Source organism: Melanostigma gelatinosum (assembly GCF_949748355.1).
Source record: "Melanostigma gelatinosum genome assembly, chromosome: 16".
NCBI classification, from domain to species: domain Eukaryota; kingdom Metazoa; phylum Chordata; class Actinopteri; order Perciformes; family Zoarcidae; genus Melanostigma; species Melanostigma gelatinosum.
In genome coordinates, this window is record NC_136649.1 from 2,466,089 (window position 1) to 2,485,663 (window position 19,575).

General features: G+C 41.9%; 1 protein-coding gene across 1 annotated transcript in view; it reads right to left on the reverse strand.

The window, feature by feature from the left end:
* Positions 1 to 662: 662 nt before the first annotated feature.
* ccdc88c (coiled-coil domain containing 88C) overlaps positions 663 to 19,575 on the reverse strand; it is a gene marked incomplete at its 5' end in the record, with an annotated part of 57,459 nt that continues 38,546 nt past the window's right edge. The window contains 10 exons of the mRNA XM_079286645.1: positions 663 to 4,424; positions 8,456 to 8,694; positions 11,911 to 12,048; positions 12,137 to 12,241; positions 12,861 to 12,935; positions 16,639 to 16,943; positions 17,052 to 17,141; positions 18,036 to 18,181; positions 18,297 to 18,483; positions 19,200 to 19,343. Of these exons, the coding sequence (XP_079142771.1) occupies positions 3,657 to 4,424; positions 8,456 to 8,694; positions 11,911 to 12,048; positions 12,137 to 12,241; positions 12,861 to 12,935; positions 16,639 to 16,943; positions 17,052 to 17,141; positions 18,036 to 18,181; positions 18,297 to 18,483; positions 19,200 to 19,343 (2,197 nt within the window). The 3' untranslated portion in view covers positions 663 to 3,656. The remainder of the gene's footprint in view (positions 4,425 to 8,455; positions 8,695 to 11,910; positions 12,049 to 12,136; positions 12,242 to 12,860; positions 12,936 to 16,638; positions 16,944 to 17,051; positions 17,142 to 18,035; positions 18,182 to 18,296; positions 18,484 to 19,199; positions 19,344 to 19,575) is intronic.

Consider the following 19,575-nt stretch of genomic DNA (forward strand, 5'->3'; position numbering starts at 1 on the left):
CTCTCCTCTCGCTCCCCCTCTCTCCCCCCCTGCCATCTCTCCCCTGACCTCTCTACCCTCCCCCTCACCCACCTTTCCCCACTGCCTCAAATGGAACATACCAGGACATCTACTCCCCCTCACACCCCTTCCCTCATCCAGCACCAGTCACTTTTTATTCTCTGCTGCTACTTGTTAATCCTTTATCTAGGCCCTTATGTTCTTAACTTTATTCTATTTTTTCTATTATATGTTATATGTTCATGTCTATATTACACTGTGGGACTGCGAGAAACGGCATTTCGAATTTTCTGTATGCATAACACATGTGGAAACTTTGACAATAAAGTGAACTTTGAACTTTGAACTTTGAACTCATGCTGTTGTGGTTTACAGGGACCGAGACGACATTAATAATAATAATTGGACACTTTCACTCTGAAAAAGGCCTATAGACTAAACCAATTATTGATAAGCAACATCTTAGGTCCCAGCCATTCACATACATATATATAGATACATACATATATACACATAAATATATACATATACATATGTATATATTTATTCGGTATACATGTAAAATATGTCTATATTTTCCTTGCACAGCAAAAGGAAATAAACTGGGACACTGTGCTAAAATAAAGACACTAGGCACCGCTGGCACAATGAAGTTGCATCAGTTCAAGTTTGTAAATCTTTAATACCAAAAAGCTTCAACCTCAGTTTCTACTGAATCACACTAGTAGCCTTTTTCAAACAGTAGTCACATCACAGCAGAGCAGTCAGCAATACCCGGTAGTCATAAAGTGAAGTCAAGCAGCAGTCATTCCAGTGACAGCAAGACGTGGGCTCCGCTTCACCTTCTGCTTTCACTTCTCTCCTACAGTGAGCTGGTGTCCTTCTGTGGGCCTCTGGTGCAGAGACCAGAAACAGAGCAGGAAGCACCAGAGTCCCGCTGAGGATTTGTGGTGCTCTCAACATGGAGCAGGTAAAGCTGACTAATAGGAACAATCGAGTGTGTGTGACGGTCTTGTTTCAACAACAGAAAATATAAAATTGCTTTTGGGTATTCAATACGTTTTCTTTCGACATCAGCAAACTGTCTCTCTCGCACGCACGCACGCGCACACACACACACACACACACACACACACTGTTTTAACAATTTTAAAATAATCTACAACTCTTGGAACCGCATGACTTTTACCAGTGTACAGGAATTGATCTGAAATAGGTTTTTTTTGGTATCAACAAACATTTTCATTTTCCAAGTTCCAGAGGATTTTACAAAAAAGTATCCAAAAAGTCTGGGAATATCTGCAGCGTTTATAAAAATCGAATGTCATGTACAAATGTTACAGGTAAAATAATTTAGCTCGATGAATATTGACATGTGCTTTTTGTTCAACAGGTGAGCGGAACGGTTAGTGATGGCTTCCAGTCAAACGTTCACTTCCTCCAGTGTTTCCTCCTGCTCTTCATCATTCTAGTGCTCTTGGGAAAGTCTTTGCAGTCAGTCGTCACTAATGCAGGAGGGACAGCTTTGTATGTACAAACAGCAGTACAGACAAAAGGTCAGTCGATCACAATAATTCGCATAAGATTATTTTCTTCCATTGACATCATCAGCCGTCTCAGAGGCATACTTTCATGTACGTCCCCCGCCTCTTCATCCTCCTCTCTCTGTTTGCTGGGCTTTAAAGGACACACAATGTATTTGTAACAAGCTGTGTACCGAGCTTCTCCCTCCTCTGCCTGTTAACTCTCTCTCTCTTTGTTCCTCTTCATCCGTATATTATGGCTCAAATAACTACAGCCAGCAATCCAATTCAAAGACCTCATCCACATTGTTGAAATCTTATCAATATCCAGCCATGATGTAGAAACTCTTTTAGATGCCGAGCTACTCTTTCTGTGCTCCATCACAACAAACTCTCCTCTGCATTGTCCTCTGGTAACACATCACCCCGCGGGATTTCAAAACGTGCCTTCTCCTCCAGCGACTCTTTCAAAAAAGTTGTCAGACACTTATATTGCAAAAGACACAAAGACATGGGAAAATAGGATCCAGGTTCAAGGATACCAAGTTATGTGTGACAGTGTGAAAGACTTAAACATCTTCTATTATTCTAGAGTGCTCTTAATGAGGTGAACACATCCCTGTGTGTATTCAACCTTCTGCTGCTGTTCTCTTAATGGTGACTTAGTTATTCTAAAAACTTAAATTCATCACATGCAAACTCTAACTATCCAGATAACAGGGGGTCTGAATCTCTCTGTGTCGCTCTCTCTCGGCTGTGCAGCGCTCACTACTGTCTAGCTAACTTAGCGTGCATTAGTGCACCATACCAAAACACAGTGGTTTACCCAGTGGTGTGTGTGTGTGAATGAAGGCCAGCTGAATGGTTAGCGAAGCCACAACCGAGCCCCTCAAGGACAATTCCTCTGTGTCTGTATATATCATTATATATATGTGTGTGTGTGTTTGTGAAGCTAGTGTTGGCTCGAGCTGTGCAACGTTTCCAGTAAAGTGTTGAGAGTGTTGCATGCTGGGACAGAATCTAAAGATGGAGGGAGAAGGACTGTAATTTAACTGGGAGGAGCGCCTCCTCTCTCCTGTTTATCTATCTGTCCTCCCATCACTCCGTCCATCTCTACATCTGTCCACCGCTCTCCTCCGTCCCAGCGTCCCTCCATTTATTCTCGCTCTCTATCTCTACATGCCTTTCTGCTTCGCTTGTCTCAACTCTCTTTGCTTGAATCCATCCCTTCTCTCGCTCCTCTCTCGAGGAGGACAGAAATAGGAGGAAAAATCTGATACATTTATTCGCTTCTGGTTGCCTTCACGTCAGTCCAACCACTCCTCTCGGTGATGGCTAATTCCCAACGGCCTCCAGGTAAACATTAACAGGTCAAAAGAGTTCAAGCTCATAGACCAGGCCCGTCCTTAGTATTCTGGTCCTCAGCTCTGCATGTAGGACTTGTCCTCTGTTCCCACAGGCTTTAAGTGTTGTGGATTCTCAGACTTCAGACATCTCAGCACCCATCTCCATTTCTGGATGTGAAAAATAAAAAACAGCCTGTGGGCTCCGGTAAACAGGGCGATAATAAAATGGCAGAGGCCAATGAATTCCAGCATTGTCAGGGACCATCGATAGTGTTGTGGTGTTCATGTCTAAATCCTGAGAAAGATCGTCAGGGATCTCATCATGTCTACATAGCATCCCCCTCTAAGAGATCCAGCTTGTGATGAAAAATGGTGAAATTGATTCTACAGATCCAGTAGTTGAGGTGGGACGTGATTGTTTTGGTGGTGCTGAAATCCCTGAGAGCTGCTTTGATTTGGAAAGCTTCCTTTCTGTGTTAACCCGCTGTATCGGCAGGTGGCATACGGAATCAGGTCTGCTTGTTAATCTACAAAAGTTAGCTCCAGAAAATACAAACTGAAGTCACGACTCCTTTATGTACAGAAATGTTTACATTTGGCTTTTGCATTCCAGGACTTAGACTTATTCCCAGTAGATGTTGTGTTTGAGCAATACAAGGAGCACAGTCCAGAGACTGATTGCTTGTGACTGAGGGTTTGGATTCAGGCCCAGCAGACTGTAGTTTGAGTTTTTGGGTTTCTGTCTTTAGACACAGCCACGCCCATGGAAGTCCATCAGTATCAGTGTTTAGACACAGCCGTACTCATACCACACGGTCTGAGGGTCGTTGTTGGGGTCAGGGGAAGAAGGTGTGCTCTTTGGGCGTTCAACGGAGCCACACCTGGCTCTCTCGCTTTCTTTCTTCAAGTGGGAGGAGTCACCCGACTGTCCCTCACTTGACACCTCCCTGTGCTCCGAGGCCTCGTCAGGCCGCGTGGCAGGAACAGCCCTGACGGGGGTTACCATGGCGACCTCTCCGCGGTGGTGGTAGGTGGAGGACGAGGTGGGGCCGTTCCGAGAGATGGGGGTCCTCCCTCTCTCTCTTTCTGCGTGTCCCTCCGTTTGCAGGTTGAGAGAGGACGAATGGTGAATAGGGGGATTCAGGAAGCTGCCGTCACCGGGCTGATTGGTCGGGCCAGCCAGCCGAGCGGAGAGCGGCCGCTCTCTCCCACTAGCCCCTCCCCCTTGTCGCCGAACGACCACATCCAATTGGCCTTCATTTCCACGGAAACTGTCTGGTCCGTTGGAGCGCAGCAAATCAGCTGAGGCCAGGCTGAAAGCTCTGCTCAGCGATTGGCTGCTTCTCTGGGTGACGGGCTGACCTGAGGCCAGGGATTGGCCTACAGGCTGGCGTGGCGAGGGTTTGACGCTCTGGCCCGGCCTCTGGTTGGATGACTGCACAGTGGGCGTGACATAGCTGGTGGGAGTCACCTGATCTCTGCCAGCGGGAGCTGAGGGGGCGGGACTTCTGGTGAAATAGTCCGTCATCAAATCCTCCTTGCTTCCTGTTGACACCTAGACAAAGGAAAAACAAAAAAAATAGTTTTTTAGGGTTTAGTAGTGATGGCGAGATGAAGCTCCATTGAAGCCTTCCATCCAATTGGTTCACTCGTGGGCCGAAGCTTCATCATGCTTCATTTGCTCTACTGTGCCATCAAGTGGACAATAAACGTAAAACAGGCAGAGTGATTATAACGACACCATGGCTTTGGGGTGTGAAGCTTTGAATTGAATACATGAAGGATGTTTGTGATGCTCGAATAGATTGCAAACAAACACGCAATAAAGTCCCAAGTCCACAAAATGTGAGGGGGGTCCATTGTGTTTCGCTGCCCCTTACATTTTGAATCGCACGCCAAACCCGCGAACCATTTCCTGAATCAGTCACGTGGTAAGGCCGGCTCGCGAGGCTTCGAACGTCACCACATACGTCACCAACACAAGCCTCGATACGCGCTTCACAAAAATCTTCCTGATTATTCGACACATGCTTCGAAGCCTCGACACATCCCTAGGGTTTAGCTAGATTTTCCAAGTGACTCTAACAATATGGCATGTGACACGTACACGGTATGTCACTCACCACTCCCCATCAGCATATACTGATTGATTACTGACATACGCCATCTGCTGCTGTGTGACACATTAATATGGTATGTGTCAGCTCTCTATATAAACTATAATAATTAAGGCCTAGAGCTTAGTTCACAGAGGGCCCTCCCACAATATGGGTCTACGAGATGAGCCCCCCAGTATAAATACACTATTATACATATCTTTAGCTCTTTCAGTGTAGATCCGCCCATGCTCAAAAGCTAGCAAAACATTTAGTTTCGCAAATGTAAGAAATTTGAGCAAAAAACGGTATGTTCAGTAGATATAATAAAAGTGTTTAATAATTCATAATTAAGAATTCATAATTAGTCATAATCATAAGGGTTTTGGGAATGCATAATTAAGATAAACATAAAGTGTTGTAAGATTAGGAGCTAATAAGACATGAAGCTTCTGCCAAATTGCAGAAGTCTAACTTATATACTGAAGGATTATCATAGAAGGGAGTAAGCCATAACTGACAGGATTTGAATGTGTTAGCTGCTCAGGGAGAGAGAGATGTGGAGATAGGCGTTTACAGAAGTGCGTAGAGAAGTTAGCCAATAGAAATTGAGATAGACGGAAGGGGAGGAGTCGCAAACGAATATGTGGGCGGAGTTAGAAGTGTTTTTTCTGCCTCTTTCTAGCGTGCGGGCCCCAGCGACGGCTGTGTCCTGGGACCAGAGGTAGTTTTTTTCCAAAGTGGGTTAATATTGTAATATTTCATAGGAGTATGTACTCCAATGTTTAACTGTAATCGTACTTGCATCAGTGGAATTAAATTCCTTATAATTGTAAACCAGTCTTGGTAGATTTCTTATTGCAGCGTGTCGACTGCACAAAGCAGCCGGACGCGTGCTCTGGCCTTCTCTCTGTGGGGTGAGTTTCATCCTCCACACAAACACATACAACACATTTTAATACACAAATTTATTTTACTTTCAATAACACATTATTTGATTGCAGGGTCAATAGCTAACACCCTCATAACTATGTTTTGGTCTCAAACCTATTCTGCTGGACATCCCACATTCATATTTCACTATTATTATTGCTGTGTTCCTGTTATGTGCTTTGTGAGCAAGTGCTGTAGAAACGATCACTTCTGGTAGAAAGAAAGAACATGTGTCTGGCCTACATTAATATGTCTGATGTCAATGGCCGTGAAACCTTTGATGTAAGGGTGGGAATCCCTGTTTATGATATTAATTTATTATACTGATTGAAATGTGGTGCCGATATCAGAATCACCCTAGATTTGATATTTCTTTGTCATAAGGAATGAGTGTTGTTTTAGAGGCAGCTCTCTCTGTGGGACCATCAATAAGAATTATTATGGGTGTTGCAGTTCTTCTAGTGACTGGCTCACTGGATGACAGGCTGGAATGACACATCTGATTTGTAGGCAGGAGTCTACCTCACAGCTGTTAGATTGGAGGTAAAAAGTACTACTTCAGAAATATGGACAATGACTAATACATGAGCGTTTGCTGCTCAGTCAGAAACGTCCCTTCTTTGGTCGGCTGTCTTCTCTGCTCTGTGGTGATGCAGATTAAACTGATCTATTATTTATTAACTGATCGAAGGCCGGCACAACCTCAAATATGTAGCTCTGTGTCGAGATAAGAACACGTGTCATGGTTTCTTTCTTCGTGTGAGGTGTTTGATGGAACTGAGAGTGTTCAGAGAGTTTAAAGTAATTTTTCTCAATGTTGGAAGTCATCATCTTTAAAGAATTGGTCTTTTTTCAAATGTAAAATGACCATACAAGGGACGGGTCCCCGCCCCCCAGTCAGAGAAGTTTATCCTAAAACTCAACAGAATACTGTTAAGATTGAAAATGAACAGACATGAAAAAGACAAAGAAGTGTCTATATCAACACGTTTTCAAATAAATGCATTCAAGGATTGATTGTAGCTCCTGAACTTCCAATAGATCATTTAGTTTGTCCCAAGCAGTCTGTTCAGCTGGGAATAAATATGAAAACTGTATTATTCATAGTGACATTAGTAGGGTTGGGTACCGAAACTCGGTGCTAATATAGCACCGGTTCCTGTACGTCCGGTATCTACCGGACCGAAACGCAGATTTCGGTGCTTCCTTTCGGTGCCTGAGTCGATTAAAATACTTTGTTTACACTACTCTGATGACTCCGTCCTGGCAGCAGGACTCGGTCCTCCGCTCCTCTCATAGTATTATTACAACGTACTTAGCGCTGTCGCTCATGAGCACAACAACACAGGCACGAAAGCTTCTTCTTCTCCTTCTTTGAGGTGTAGGAGCGGTTGGCAAACGACAAATTGGCGCATTACCGCCACCAACTGGTAAAATAAAATAAGTCATGAGACGTGTCGTATTTTGCCAGAGAAGGAAAATATGATCATATTTCTGCAAAATAATTGCTGAAGTTTGAAGCTGTAGTGTGTGTACAGAGTGTGTGTGTGTTTTTATTTATTTATATTTATTTAAGTATTCTGTAAACTGTTAACAGTTATATTGTTCATAGTTAAAAAGTTTGAAGCTGTAGTTTGAAGCCAAGTGTTTTGTATTTATTTATATTTATAGTATACTTACTATCGGTGCCTGACAGCGCAGACTTCAGCGGCTCGAGGCTCTGAGGAGAAGTCATCAAAAGCTTGTTTCTATAACAACGTTTCTAAAGTTTCTGCCTCCAGTGTGCTTTGAGATTAATCCGAACATTGACTACATCAACCATTATCTTCAGGAAGGGAATTGGAGATTCAAGCATGAAAGAAACCTCCTTCACTCGCTCCCGATCTGTGCCGTTTAAATGCGTTTACCATGATTTCAGCATATAGGTGCACTAACATGTAAGTGTCTGCTGAGTTGACCACGGAGATCTGAGTGTCTGCTGACTTTACCGCAGCGATGTCCAGTAGTCTCCAGGGAGAGCAACAGCTGGTGCAGCTTCTCTCTTTATTTTTTTTCCTGACTATAGGATGTTTGCTGGCTTTTATCCCACTGTTCTTGTCATCCTCTTGTTGTTATGTATATGTATTGTCTGTTGTCTCTCAATAAAAAAATAATACATTTAAAAAAATGCGTTAGCAATTAACGAGTTAACTTGTCCAGCACTAGTCATTTCTTAACATCCCCCATATCATGTATTGTGTAAACCACAGACCCAAGGGAGCTCTGCAATAATGATTTGTCTCGTCTCACAGGTGAGTGTTTGTTACTCACTGTGAGGCCGTTGTCTTTAAGCCTTTTTGCCCTAAAAGCCACCAGTTGTGGGTTTTCACTGTGTCTTTATGATGATAATGTTTTACTGTCTCTAGGGATGAGATGTGTAGACAGGGAGGTGTCCATAATAAAGTGAATACCATGTCAATGTTCCTATTTTAAGAGCAAATTATATTTCTTATGTGTGTACATACATATTAGCATAATAGTAAACTTATTTTTCACTATACATGCATATATTCCCTACCATAGGAGGTGACTGTTGGTTGCTCTCTTGTAGAAACTCCTCTAGCGTCACCATCTCACTTCCAGGAGACGACGGGCGGGCCTTAGTTCGAACCCCACCTCCGCGCTGCGGTTGGGCCCTCTGGGGTGCGTGGTCGTATGGAAGGGTGGAGCTACGTGACAGAGTCTGTTGTGATTGGCTCAGACCCATGACATCATCACTAGAGAGGCTGGCTGAGCGAGCCTGACGATCTGATGAGTCTAAGACGGTTAAAAATATCGAGTTAGTATTGACTGAAACTGGGTACCACTTCAGTACACCTGAGGTTTTTAGGACAGAATATTGTATATAAAACATGTATGAGCTGCATATAGACTGGGTCATTTCACTTTGTTATTTATCTAATGTTATACATCATCAGTAATACACAATAGCAATTTCTCTTTTATTCATATAAATATTCTGCCTGCTGCCCAATTGTGGGCCTCAGAGCGCTATCTAGAGGGTTCCGAGATACTGCCAAAAGGTTAGAACAAATCAAAAGAAGCTAGCTAGCTGTTATTAGTATCTGTTCATATTATATATTTTCTTTTATATATACTCAAGAATTCCCATAATAAATGACTCCCCTTAAACTCGGAGATCTATTGTTCACTGATATGTCTCTTACATATTGTGTCAAAAAATGTGGTCAAATTTTTGGCCAAGCTGTGAAGGTGCGGCAACATATAAAGAAATTGTGTGAATGGGATGAAGACTGGCATTATTAGACTGGAACATATTATAACACAAACATTGGAACATGTTGGGACCCGTTGTGTTACCGTGGGATACATGACCTTTCAATTCTAAAGATGGGAATATGATATTCATAACTATGTTTTCATGGTGTGTAATCACCTGAAACCAAGAATGGTTTTGTTTTGGTTAGCTTAGAATGAGCCCTTTATATGTACATAGCGAGCAGGTCCACTTCATGGAGTCCACCATGATACACCACCATGTTTCTACAGTAGCCCAGAACGGACAAACCAAACACTGGCTCGAGAGAGACTTTCATGTTTTTACATCACCAAAAGGCTACCTTAGTCCTCATGCATATAGAATATATGCAATGGAAATTACTTGGATACATTGGCATTACTGCTGTATGGATTGCAAAATTGTAAAATTATAGACATCTTATCTATTGGAAGAGAATATGGAAGAACATTTATCTTCCATCAGGTAGTGATAATCACCAACAAGGTAATGCTGTCAGCTGAGGATGAGCCCAACATGCTTTCTGCTTTCAAAAGTAGTGTATTGCGCACTTTTATTTTAAAAGTACTGCTATGTGAACAAAAGGACAATAACATTTGGTTTACAAACACTTATTAAAACAAATACGGTGCTTTTTAACAGCAGTGTTCCCTTTACACAGCAGCAGTTCTATCTCTTCACTATCTGTGCTCAGTGTGTGACTGTATGTGAAACGTTCCACTGCTGTGCAACAGGAATAACATGTTTCAGCACGTTTCAGCAAAAATGTCTGTCTTCATGACAGTCAGAGCATGTGAATGCAGCTCTACTGTTCATCACTATAATGCTGTAACTCCGAGGTGATGATGGTGAGCCAGCGATCAAAGAATAAAGACACTTTACGCACAATTTAGGTGTATTTTCCCTTTAACTCACGAGATGCAGTATGTTTTATACTTAATGTGAATATAATTCATACTTTGTCTTATTATGAAATATCTTATTCTGAAAACCGGATGTTCGTCTGAAGAAACCGGATGTTGTCTCACATTAATCTATCCGCTAACTTTCTCAGCTCATTCTTGAGGCTCATTCATGCCGTCATTCGTTGCGATCCTAAAGGTGCGTTCACACCAAACGCGAGGCGAATACTAATCGTTACTAATCAGCTGCAGTTTGTCTCCACTTCTCTGTGGCTTTTGTTAGCTTGTCTTGCTTTTGTTTATCTATACCTCTCTCACACGCTGCATCAACGTAGTCTGAAGACTTCCTCCACCGCTGCCAGTGAGCAACGGACTTTCAAAATAAAAAATAATAAAAAAATGCTTTAACGGCGATAAAATAATTGTCAGAGTTATATATATATATATATATATATATATATATATTAGTGCTGGGCAAGTTAACGCGTTATTATCGCGTTAACGCATTAATTCATTAATGCCGACAATTATTTTATCGCATGTTAACGCAGTTTTTAAAAATTATTATTTTGAAATTGCGTTGCTCCCTGGCAGCGGTGGAGGAAGTCTTCAGACTACGTTGATGCAGCGTGTGGGAGAAGTATAGATAAACTAAAGCAAGACAAGCTAACAAAAGCCACAGAGAAGTGGATACAAACTGCAGGTCGATTAGTGTTGTGGAAGATGTCGGTCTGAGGAACGTTCTCAAGCTGCGTTCTCGTCGCGTTTGGTGTGAACGCACCTTTAGGATCGCAACGAATGACGTCACGTATGAGCCTCAAGACGCACCGTCACAAGAAGAATACACGAGTTGTATGAAAAGGAGAGGACGACTAAAGCGACGGCGTTACAACGTGCACCAGCTGTTGCTCTCACTGGAGACGACTGGACATCGCTGGCTCACCATCATCACCTCGGAGTTACAGCATTATGTTGATGAACAGTAGAGCTGCATTCAAATGCTCTGACTCATGAAGACACAAGACAGACATTTTGCTGAAACGTGCGCAGAACATTTTATTCATGTTGCACAGCAGTGGAACGTTTCACATAAAGTCAGCACACTGAGCACAGATAGTGCAAGAAATATGATCGCTGCTGTGTAAAGGGAATACTGCTGTTAAAAAGAACCTTATTTGTTGGCAAATTTGTGTTTTGTGTTTGCAAACACAACCTCATTTGTGTTTGCAAACCAAATGTTATTGCCCTTTTGTTCATATAGCAGAACTTTTAAAATAAAAGTGCGCAATACACTACTTTTGAATTCATTATTGAACTGTACACATAATGCGATTAATCTCAAAAAAATCATGCGATTAAAAATATATATATATCTATCTATATATATATATATAGACATATATATTCATAATATATATATCTATATAAATATATTAACAATAGGTCAACTATAATTGCAAACAAACAACATAACCTGTAATATCTGTGAAATGTAGCGGGGAATAGGATGAGTCAGTGCTCCTTTTTTGTTCCTAAGTATGTATCATGAATAAAATGTTTGTCACAAAAAAAACAACTCATGAATAAAGAACATCAAATTAAAATGCATAATTTCAATGACCAGTTATGTTTGAATGAACCTCGCATTTCACAACACATTGCCAGGGAGAGACAGACCTGTTTTGCTACTGTTAGCTAGCTAACGTTCCTTCGGATGCAGTGACACAAAATGGTTTGGATTTTTTTGAACTAAAAATTGATGTGAGAGACAACCTGCTCTACCACTGAGCCACTGTGTGTGTGTGTGTGTACCTCTGCCATTGACAGGCGAGTTGGAGCTGGAGGTGTGGTGGCTGAAGTCTGCTGACCCTGGGCGACCTCCCGTGTTGCCATGTTGACCAAACATAGAGTCAGAGGAGTTGTGGCGGGAGTCTTCATCAAATAATAGACCTGTACATTTGTACACACCATTACAAAACATTCTCTTGCTGCCTCCTGAATAAGGGTTATTAATATTAGTATTGATAGTCCGGCTTACCTCTGGGCCTGCGGCTGAGAGCTTGTCCCAGTCTGGAGCTGGTAGTTAGTCCCAATGAGGGTGACTGATGGCTGGGAGTTGAGCTCAGAGCTCTATGGGTCTGACCTGGAGGGCAGCAAACTCAAAGAGGTTAGGCTGCCAAGAGCAAAACAATGCATTGTTGTAAATTAATGAATTAATATTACACTGAAAATATCTTTTACTTTTTATAATATCATACATTGTCCTTATATACTCAACTGCATGTAATATAAACAATAATACTAGACATATATCTCCTTTTACCTTAAATTTCAAAGCATTTCTCAAAGCCACAAGTATTGGTAAAAGGAAGCCGCATATTATAATAGTATAATCTCTTCCCCTTCCTTCCCAGTAACTCAATTTAGGTTTTCAAGCAAGAACGATAAGACCAAACATGGCTAGATAGGCCACTAGCAGCAATAAATGTGCACAAGACCTGATTCAGTAAAAGGTTGGAATTTGTGGCTGAAATTAAAAATATGATTCCAGCTGCTGAGTTCACAATCAATCCAAGCAGGTGGTTCACTGAGTGAACACTGAGCAAGGCTAACAGTCCAGTTCCTTTACAATAATTAGACCGTCTCAAAATGTATGCGAACACCGTAAACATAGATTTACCTTCCATCTTAATCAAGAAGCTCTGGATTCACAACGCGTTAGCAGAATGTTAACCATCATTAAACATCAACACGTTCATTACCGTGGCCGTGTCCATCCTCTCCATTGACACTCTCACTGCTGCCTCCTGGAGTACTGCTACGGTAAACAGTTAAACCTGCAGACCAGTGACAGTGTTGTAAGGGAACCTGCACGCCATGAGACGTGTTGTGTGCGTCACATAAAGTAGCAAGAAAGCCAAGCAAGACATCATTCATTGATTCAGGCACACTGGACATTGTGACGGGATATTTCTGACCAATGTCAAGGCACGGGGGTCACTGACATCACTGGATGGAACATATAACACTTGCTCCCTGACGTTTTGCTCTCGTTGTTCTTATGGGCACTTTTCAACAGTAACAAAATGGTAAATTTTGCCAAAGTGGGGCAATCGATAATGGTAATAATAATGCCTAACAACTATGATAATTATAATAGAGTTCTGCAGGAATGAGTCCAAAACCAGGAAATGAGTCAGCATTCTTTCACTTCCTGTTCCTCGTCTCAGAGTCAATGTTTTTTGTGTGTGTTTTTCGTTAGATGTCTGAAAAAAGGTCTGTGGTTCAACTGTTTAGAAGCTTTTATGTTTCTTAAAAACAGCGGTTCTCCTTTAGCTTGGTGGTGGTGAGGTGAAGCCATGTGACCGTGGTGTAGTTCCTTTATAGCCTAACGTTAGCGTTGTCCTCTGCCGATAGCATTTACCCTTCAAAAATCATAAAAGTGGTGTACATTAGCTCGCTTAACAAAACTTGTAAGTATCATTAACATTTATTTGCCACAGAGATTATTTTCTGCAATAATCAGAAATCCAATGAAAAAATCCCATTGGCTTTCTGTAGAGGGAACCAGTGTGAGGCCAACTTCCTGTTGGACTACAAAAAGGGTGTCATCCCTGCATCGCTCTATGCACTATGATCAATACAAGATAAGTCAGGGAGTGACCAGCAATTATGAAATATTATGATACTTATAACTCCCTTATAAGTCATTATAAAATGCTTTATAATTTGTGATGATTAGGTTATAAATCATTATGAAGATTCATGAGTGCTTATAACTACAATTATACAGTGTTAAGCAGATTATAGCACATAATAATGTTTAAAATGCATTTTAGACATAGGCGAGAAAGGCAGCTTGACTGAGATCCAATGGGATGGTGACAACAAATAGGCCTTGATCTGTTTACTTCTTGTTTTACGTCATTGAAATGTTTATCTAGGACACGCTTAAATGTAACAGTAACAGTAAGAAAGGTAGAGGAGACTCAAAATCAGATAACTGCTTAATCTAAGCTAACACCAGCTAATGTTGGCCACCATAATCTACCGGTCATAAAGCTGTGGGGACAAAACCCCTGAGTGAATTTTGCATGCGTGTGTGTTTTATGTGTGTGTGTTTAATTGCTTCAACTTTTCATTTGTGAGGAAGACAGTATTGTTTCTTCTTTTAAAAGTGACGCAGTTTCCCTTTAAACCGATATGGTGTCGTGATTCTTATCTTAGCTGCCTTAAAGACGCCGATATAAGCAAAAAACATTGGTGTTTTAAAAACACATGAAGGCTTCTGATGCTTAAAAAGCTTATTTCAGACAGAGGATCAGATTAAAAACATTAAGTGAGCAGACAGCACACAAACACAAATGAACATCCTTCACACAGATACCTATCAGAAATAAAACAACTCTTCAAGGACATGCAGACGTATGCAGGCGTGCCTGGCGTGCAGGGAAACATGGCGCGCACACGTTCTCACACATAAACCATCTCATGTGTGTGCTTACTACTTACTAGTTGTACTGGCTGGCTCACACCTGCAACGCGCACCTGTTTATGTGTGTTTGAATGTTTATCTGTAGGCTCGAGGAGTGTGACTGCATTAGTGTTGATGAAGTGTATGGTATGTGCATTATTGTGTGAAGTACTGAGAGTCACAGCGATGAGTGTTGCTGAGCATCATGACGTGGAGGTGACAGTGATGATGACGATGATGATGTGCATGGTTAAAGAGGGGGGGGGGGGGTTTAGAATACTCCGTTGGCTAAGAATGGCTGGCTAGTGATGACGTCAGCTGTGATGTCAGTAGAAGACCAGAATCGCAGTCTTCTGGTGAGAGAGAGGGAGGGACGGGAGGAGGAGGAAGACGAGGAGGAGGATGGGGAGGAGGGGAGGAGTTTCTCTTGACTTTTACTGCGGAAGAAATGGAAGCGTTTTGGGGTGAGGGGAGCTGAGATGGAGAGAGTAGAGAGAGATAGGAGGGAGAGATGGAGAAACGTAAAGCAAATGATGAAATAATGACAGTGAGTAAATCAAAGGAAACAGTTGATTCAGAAGTTATTGGCAGAATGCTAAATAACTGACATCATGCAAGAAGATCCATGAGAATAAAAACAAGAAAAAAGTAAAACCATGCATTAGACTCAAAGAGACTGACCTCAACTCACTCTGAATTCAAACAAAGTAGGACTGGTAGTACAACGCATGGTGTAGGAATATGTTGGGGACAGAATCTTAAGATTTACGGTTTATGTTTCAACTTATCTTAAACTTCCACTTGCCAGTGGAATTCAATTAAAAAGCCACAGAGTGAATTGAGTTCAGCCATGAGGAGAACTCCATTTAAGAGTAGAGCTCTAAAAAAATAAATAACATTAAAATAGAAACATAAACAAAGTTTGGACCATGCATTAGAACCCACTTCTATTATTAGGACAGAAAGATGAAAAGTCAGTTTGCTGGAGCGTGAAGTGGTCCCATACCTTTTCTTGTATGTGTAAATACAAAGCAATGTCTACTTGTGAGCCCTTGTCACAAGCTGGACTAAAGATGTGGGTATAGTTAGTGGCTTTTGGAGATCAGAATAAATGTTATAAGATCCATCGTTTTATATAATACAAGGCAAACATGGAATGAAGTGATTTCACTGTATTTCAGCTCTAAAAGTATTATTTCAGAAACGTTTGATAAACATTGAGGTAATATCGTTTATCTGTAATATTTGCATCTGCTATGATAATTTCATGAAAAGTTGTTAGATGTTGATGAATTTAGAGTAGTTTAATAGTGATTTACCCTTTTTAGAATGTTTCACAAAGCACATATTTATTCTGACAATAATAGTAACTTAAATGGCCAACAGTAATAATTTAAGTATTTAAATAGCACTAACAGTTACTTTTAATTGCACTTCACTTTAGAGTATGGAGTATTACAAAGGTACAAAGCTCCCGACACTTGTTTTAAATTGACTGAATCAAACTTGTAACTTTTGTTAGTTTGTTTATTGGAAAAATGTATAAATTATAAAGTATCAGGAAGCACCTGGAAGTGTAAAATATGATACATTACAAAACAAAGTTTGGAAAGAATGCAGTAGAAACCAGGTTTGAACATTCCATAATACGTCTGTGTGCTATTAAAACTCTTCTGCACGAGCAGAGTCTTGTTGATATGGAAACCCAGTAGAGTACAGGTACAGTGGATGATCATAGACGTGAGAAATGGTCACTGATATTATGTGGTGTTCAACAGCGCCCTCTACAGGTGAAGATATGGAGGTGCACCAGATCAGAAGTCACCATGTTCCATCACCTTTGAGGTTTTGGAACCATAATATTAACAAAGAATGTACTTGATACATACAGATTGTGCATTTCAGAATAAAACACTTTAAACCGTTTCCCACTCTCTCATGTTCCATAAAGACGACATCATAGACATGAATTTCTCCTCTGATGTCAATATGAAACTTGTGATCTTTGACGGGTAAATTCTCCCGGTCCTGATAATTAATAGTGTATGAAGACGGAGTGTACTTACCTTGGACGATGGGCGTGAGCGCTGGACTCTGGGGTCCCAGGCTGGTGCTGCTGGTGTGGTTGTTATGGTTACTGTGGTCATGGCCGCTGTCCTGTGTGTCACTTCCTGTGCGCTGAGGAAGAGGGGGTGGGGTTTCAGGAGGGAGGAGGGGGGGCGGGGAAGGCAGCGGGATGTCTGGGGCACTCTTTGCTCTCTCTCTCTCTCTGCCTCCCTCCTTGTCTCGGTCGGCCCCTCTCTCCCTGCTGCTCTCCTTTCGGGGTTTAATCAGTTTGGCTAAAGCTTTGGCTCCGGCCCACTGACTCCTCCTGACGAGACACAACATGAACCGTTATGTGGGGCTGGTTGTACACTGAACACAGATATTCCCCATTTCCTGTTAAAAAGAAAATGAAATGAGTCTATAAAATCATTACTTTTTAGGTGTGGGGTCGTAGAACTTGTACTGGTCCATGATCTTCTCCTCTAGTTTCTCTTTCTGGCGACGGAGAGCATTCAGCTTATCACTGGATGGAGAAATAAAAAAAAACACAGAAACACGTCGTATTCATTGCCATGGTACACTTTACTGTATCTTATTTTCAGAGACACTCAGTGGACAACAGTTATTACTGAATTTACTACTATGTCCTTCCCATTCGCTAAGATCGAATAGGAAAGATATATGATTTAGGTCATGTGATTCAAACCAAGAAGTGTATTGCACTTGTGACGGGACTCCCTGGCAACGTTGGGGTGCGTTCCAATCACGGACTGTACATAAGAAGTGGACATAGTCCCCATGCTGTCACCCGTTGGTTTGTGGACTGCTGTTTTTAAATTTCGAGTCCGGCATTTTGGCCGTTGCCAACTTGGCTTTTTGCAACCAGTGAACTGATGTGACCATATTTGGACTGCTGGCAACTGATGTAGAGAGGCCGTATACGGCTCTGGTAGTGAACTGTCAACCACAAGGTAACCACGCTCGAAAGCATACCCTGCTTTATGGTCTTTTTGACTCTAAGTAGGAGGTTTAAGGGACTTTTGCTTCACTTTTCAGAAACGGAGGTTGCCGCCGGGCTCCAACTGTCCCCATAAATAGTATGTAGTGATGGCAAGATGAAGCTCTGTGAAACAATATAGCTTTCCAGCTAATTGGTTTGCAAAAGGGGTGAATTTCTTTTGGCTTCATGCTCACACAAAACCATAGATGAGCTCATCCATCCATGTAATTTGAGATAAAGGCTGTTTTATCTTTACAGTTTCAACATAAAAGTACACACGTGTCATTTCTTTAAAAGCAGTTCGGGATAATTCCCTCTTAGGGTGGTGTCTGCTCTATCGTTATATTTATAGTCTGTTTACTGCTTGTGTTGTTTTATGGTGCACAGTTTGTGTTGCAGGTGTTGCGGTGTGGTTACATGTATAGTTTCTGCTCCTGGTGATACAGGTCTTTGCTCTCCATGCTCCTCTCCAGTAGAGTGTGGTTCTGCTGACTCAGCAGGTTGATCTGACTCAGGAGGTGGTGGTTCTCCTCCTCCAGGTTCCCTTTCAGTCGGCTCAACAGCTAAAAAACCACACATACAGGTCAGGAAAGTAACCGAGAGAAGGTGATGGTGATTACTCTGCTGTGCTTCAGGACACACGTGTCACTTATTTCTAAAGTAAAATGCCCGGCTCACCTCACAGTGGTTGTCTAGTTTGGTCATGGTTAGATCCAGGCCCTGGTGTTGCTCCATTAGCGAATCGTATCTCGCCATCCATCGACTCTCTTCCAGCTGGGCGGAGCTTAATGAGCTCTTGCAATCATTCATGCGCTGCTGCAGCCCCTCATATTGCTCTGACTGCTGCGATTGGCTCTCTGTTAACCTAAAGGGGGGAGCAAAAGAGAAAGAATAACTTCACGAGGAAAGTCAAGTAATCATTTCAGGTAGTTTTATAATTTGGAGCCAACTGTGCTCCCAGGTTCTGCCTCGAGTTCTAGTCCGGATGTTTGGATGTGGGGTTGCATGAGGCATTTGTCCATAGTGAGTGTATCATGTGCAGTTCATGGCTAGTCATGACGTCCCCAGTTTGGAGAAACAGACCTGAGCTACCACACAGGGGCAAAGCAACATACTGCTGTCAGCAAAACATATTGTAGACCTTAACCTTGCCATGAGACAGTGAGACAGCCGTTTCTGGCGAGGAACTGAAGCTGTAGTTTCTGCCAAAGACACCAGACTCCATTTTGAAAAACAACAACATCATTTTACCTTGCAGAACACGAGGGTTGCTGGTCTACTGCTCTTATAGAACTGGCAAAATATTCCAAATATAGTTTACATTTAAATTGATAATGACTTTTTTAGGCATCTAAAATAGGTTTTAGCAGCTGTTCCCGTCCACAGCAGTACATCACTTTGCTCCAGTGCTGGTCTGTTTCTCACACTGGAGGCGTGCCGACCGCTATCTACTGCCGGTAATACTTCATACACTGACTGTGGATAAGTCCCTCATACGACCCCACTTCTAAACATCCATGCTATCCCTTTAACTACCTTTTCAAAGCTTAGACCTTAAGAAAACAACTTCCAACACAGTACCTGTCCACTTCTGTTTTGAGCTGTAGATTCTCTTGTTGTAGAAGACGACTCTTTTGGATCTCCTGGTTCAGTTCCTCCTTCTCTTTCTGACTGTGCCTCTCCTGCTCCTCCCATTTCTCCTTCTGCTGCAGCAAAGTACAAGACCTGCAGAAGGACATGATGATATTGTCTGTGATTACAACTTGAGCATGGTTATGTTTCCATAACCATTTGATACCGTGTAGCTGAGTATGGCGCCTACTTTCTTCACCTGTGATGCCTAGAGACACATTTCCCAAATACAAATATGGCGAAATCAAAAAAATGACAAGGTGAGATGCATAAATATTATGTTTCTTTAAAAGTACCTCCTAACCAGGGGTGCCCAATATGTCCA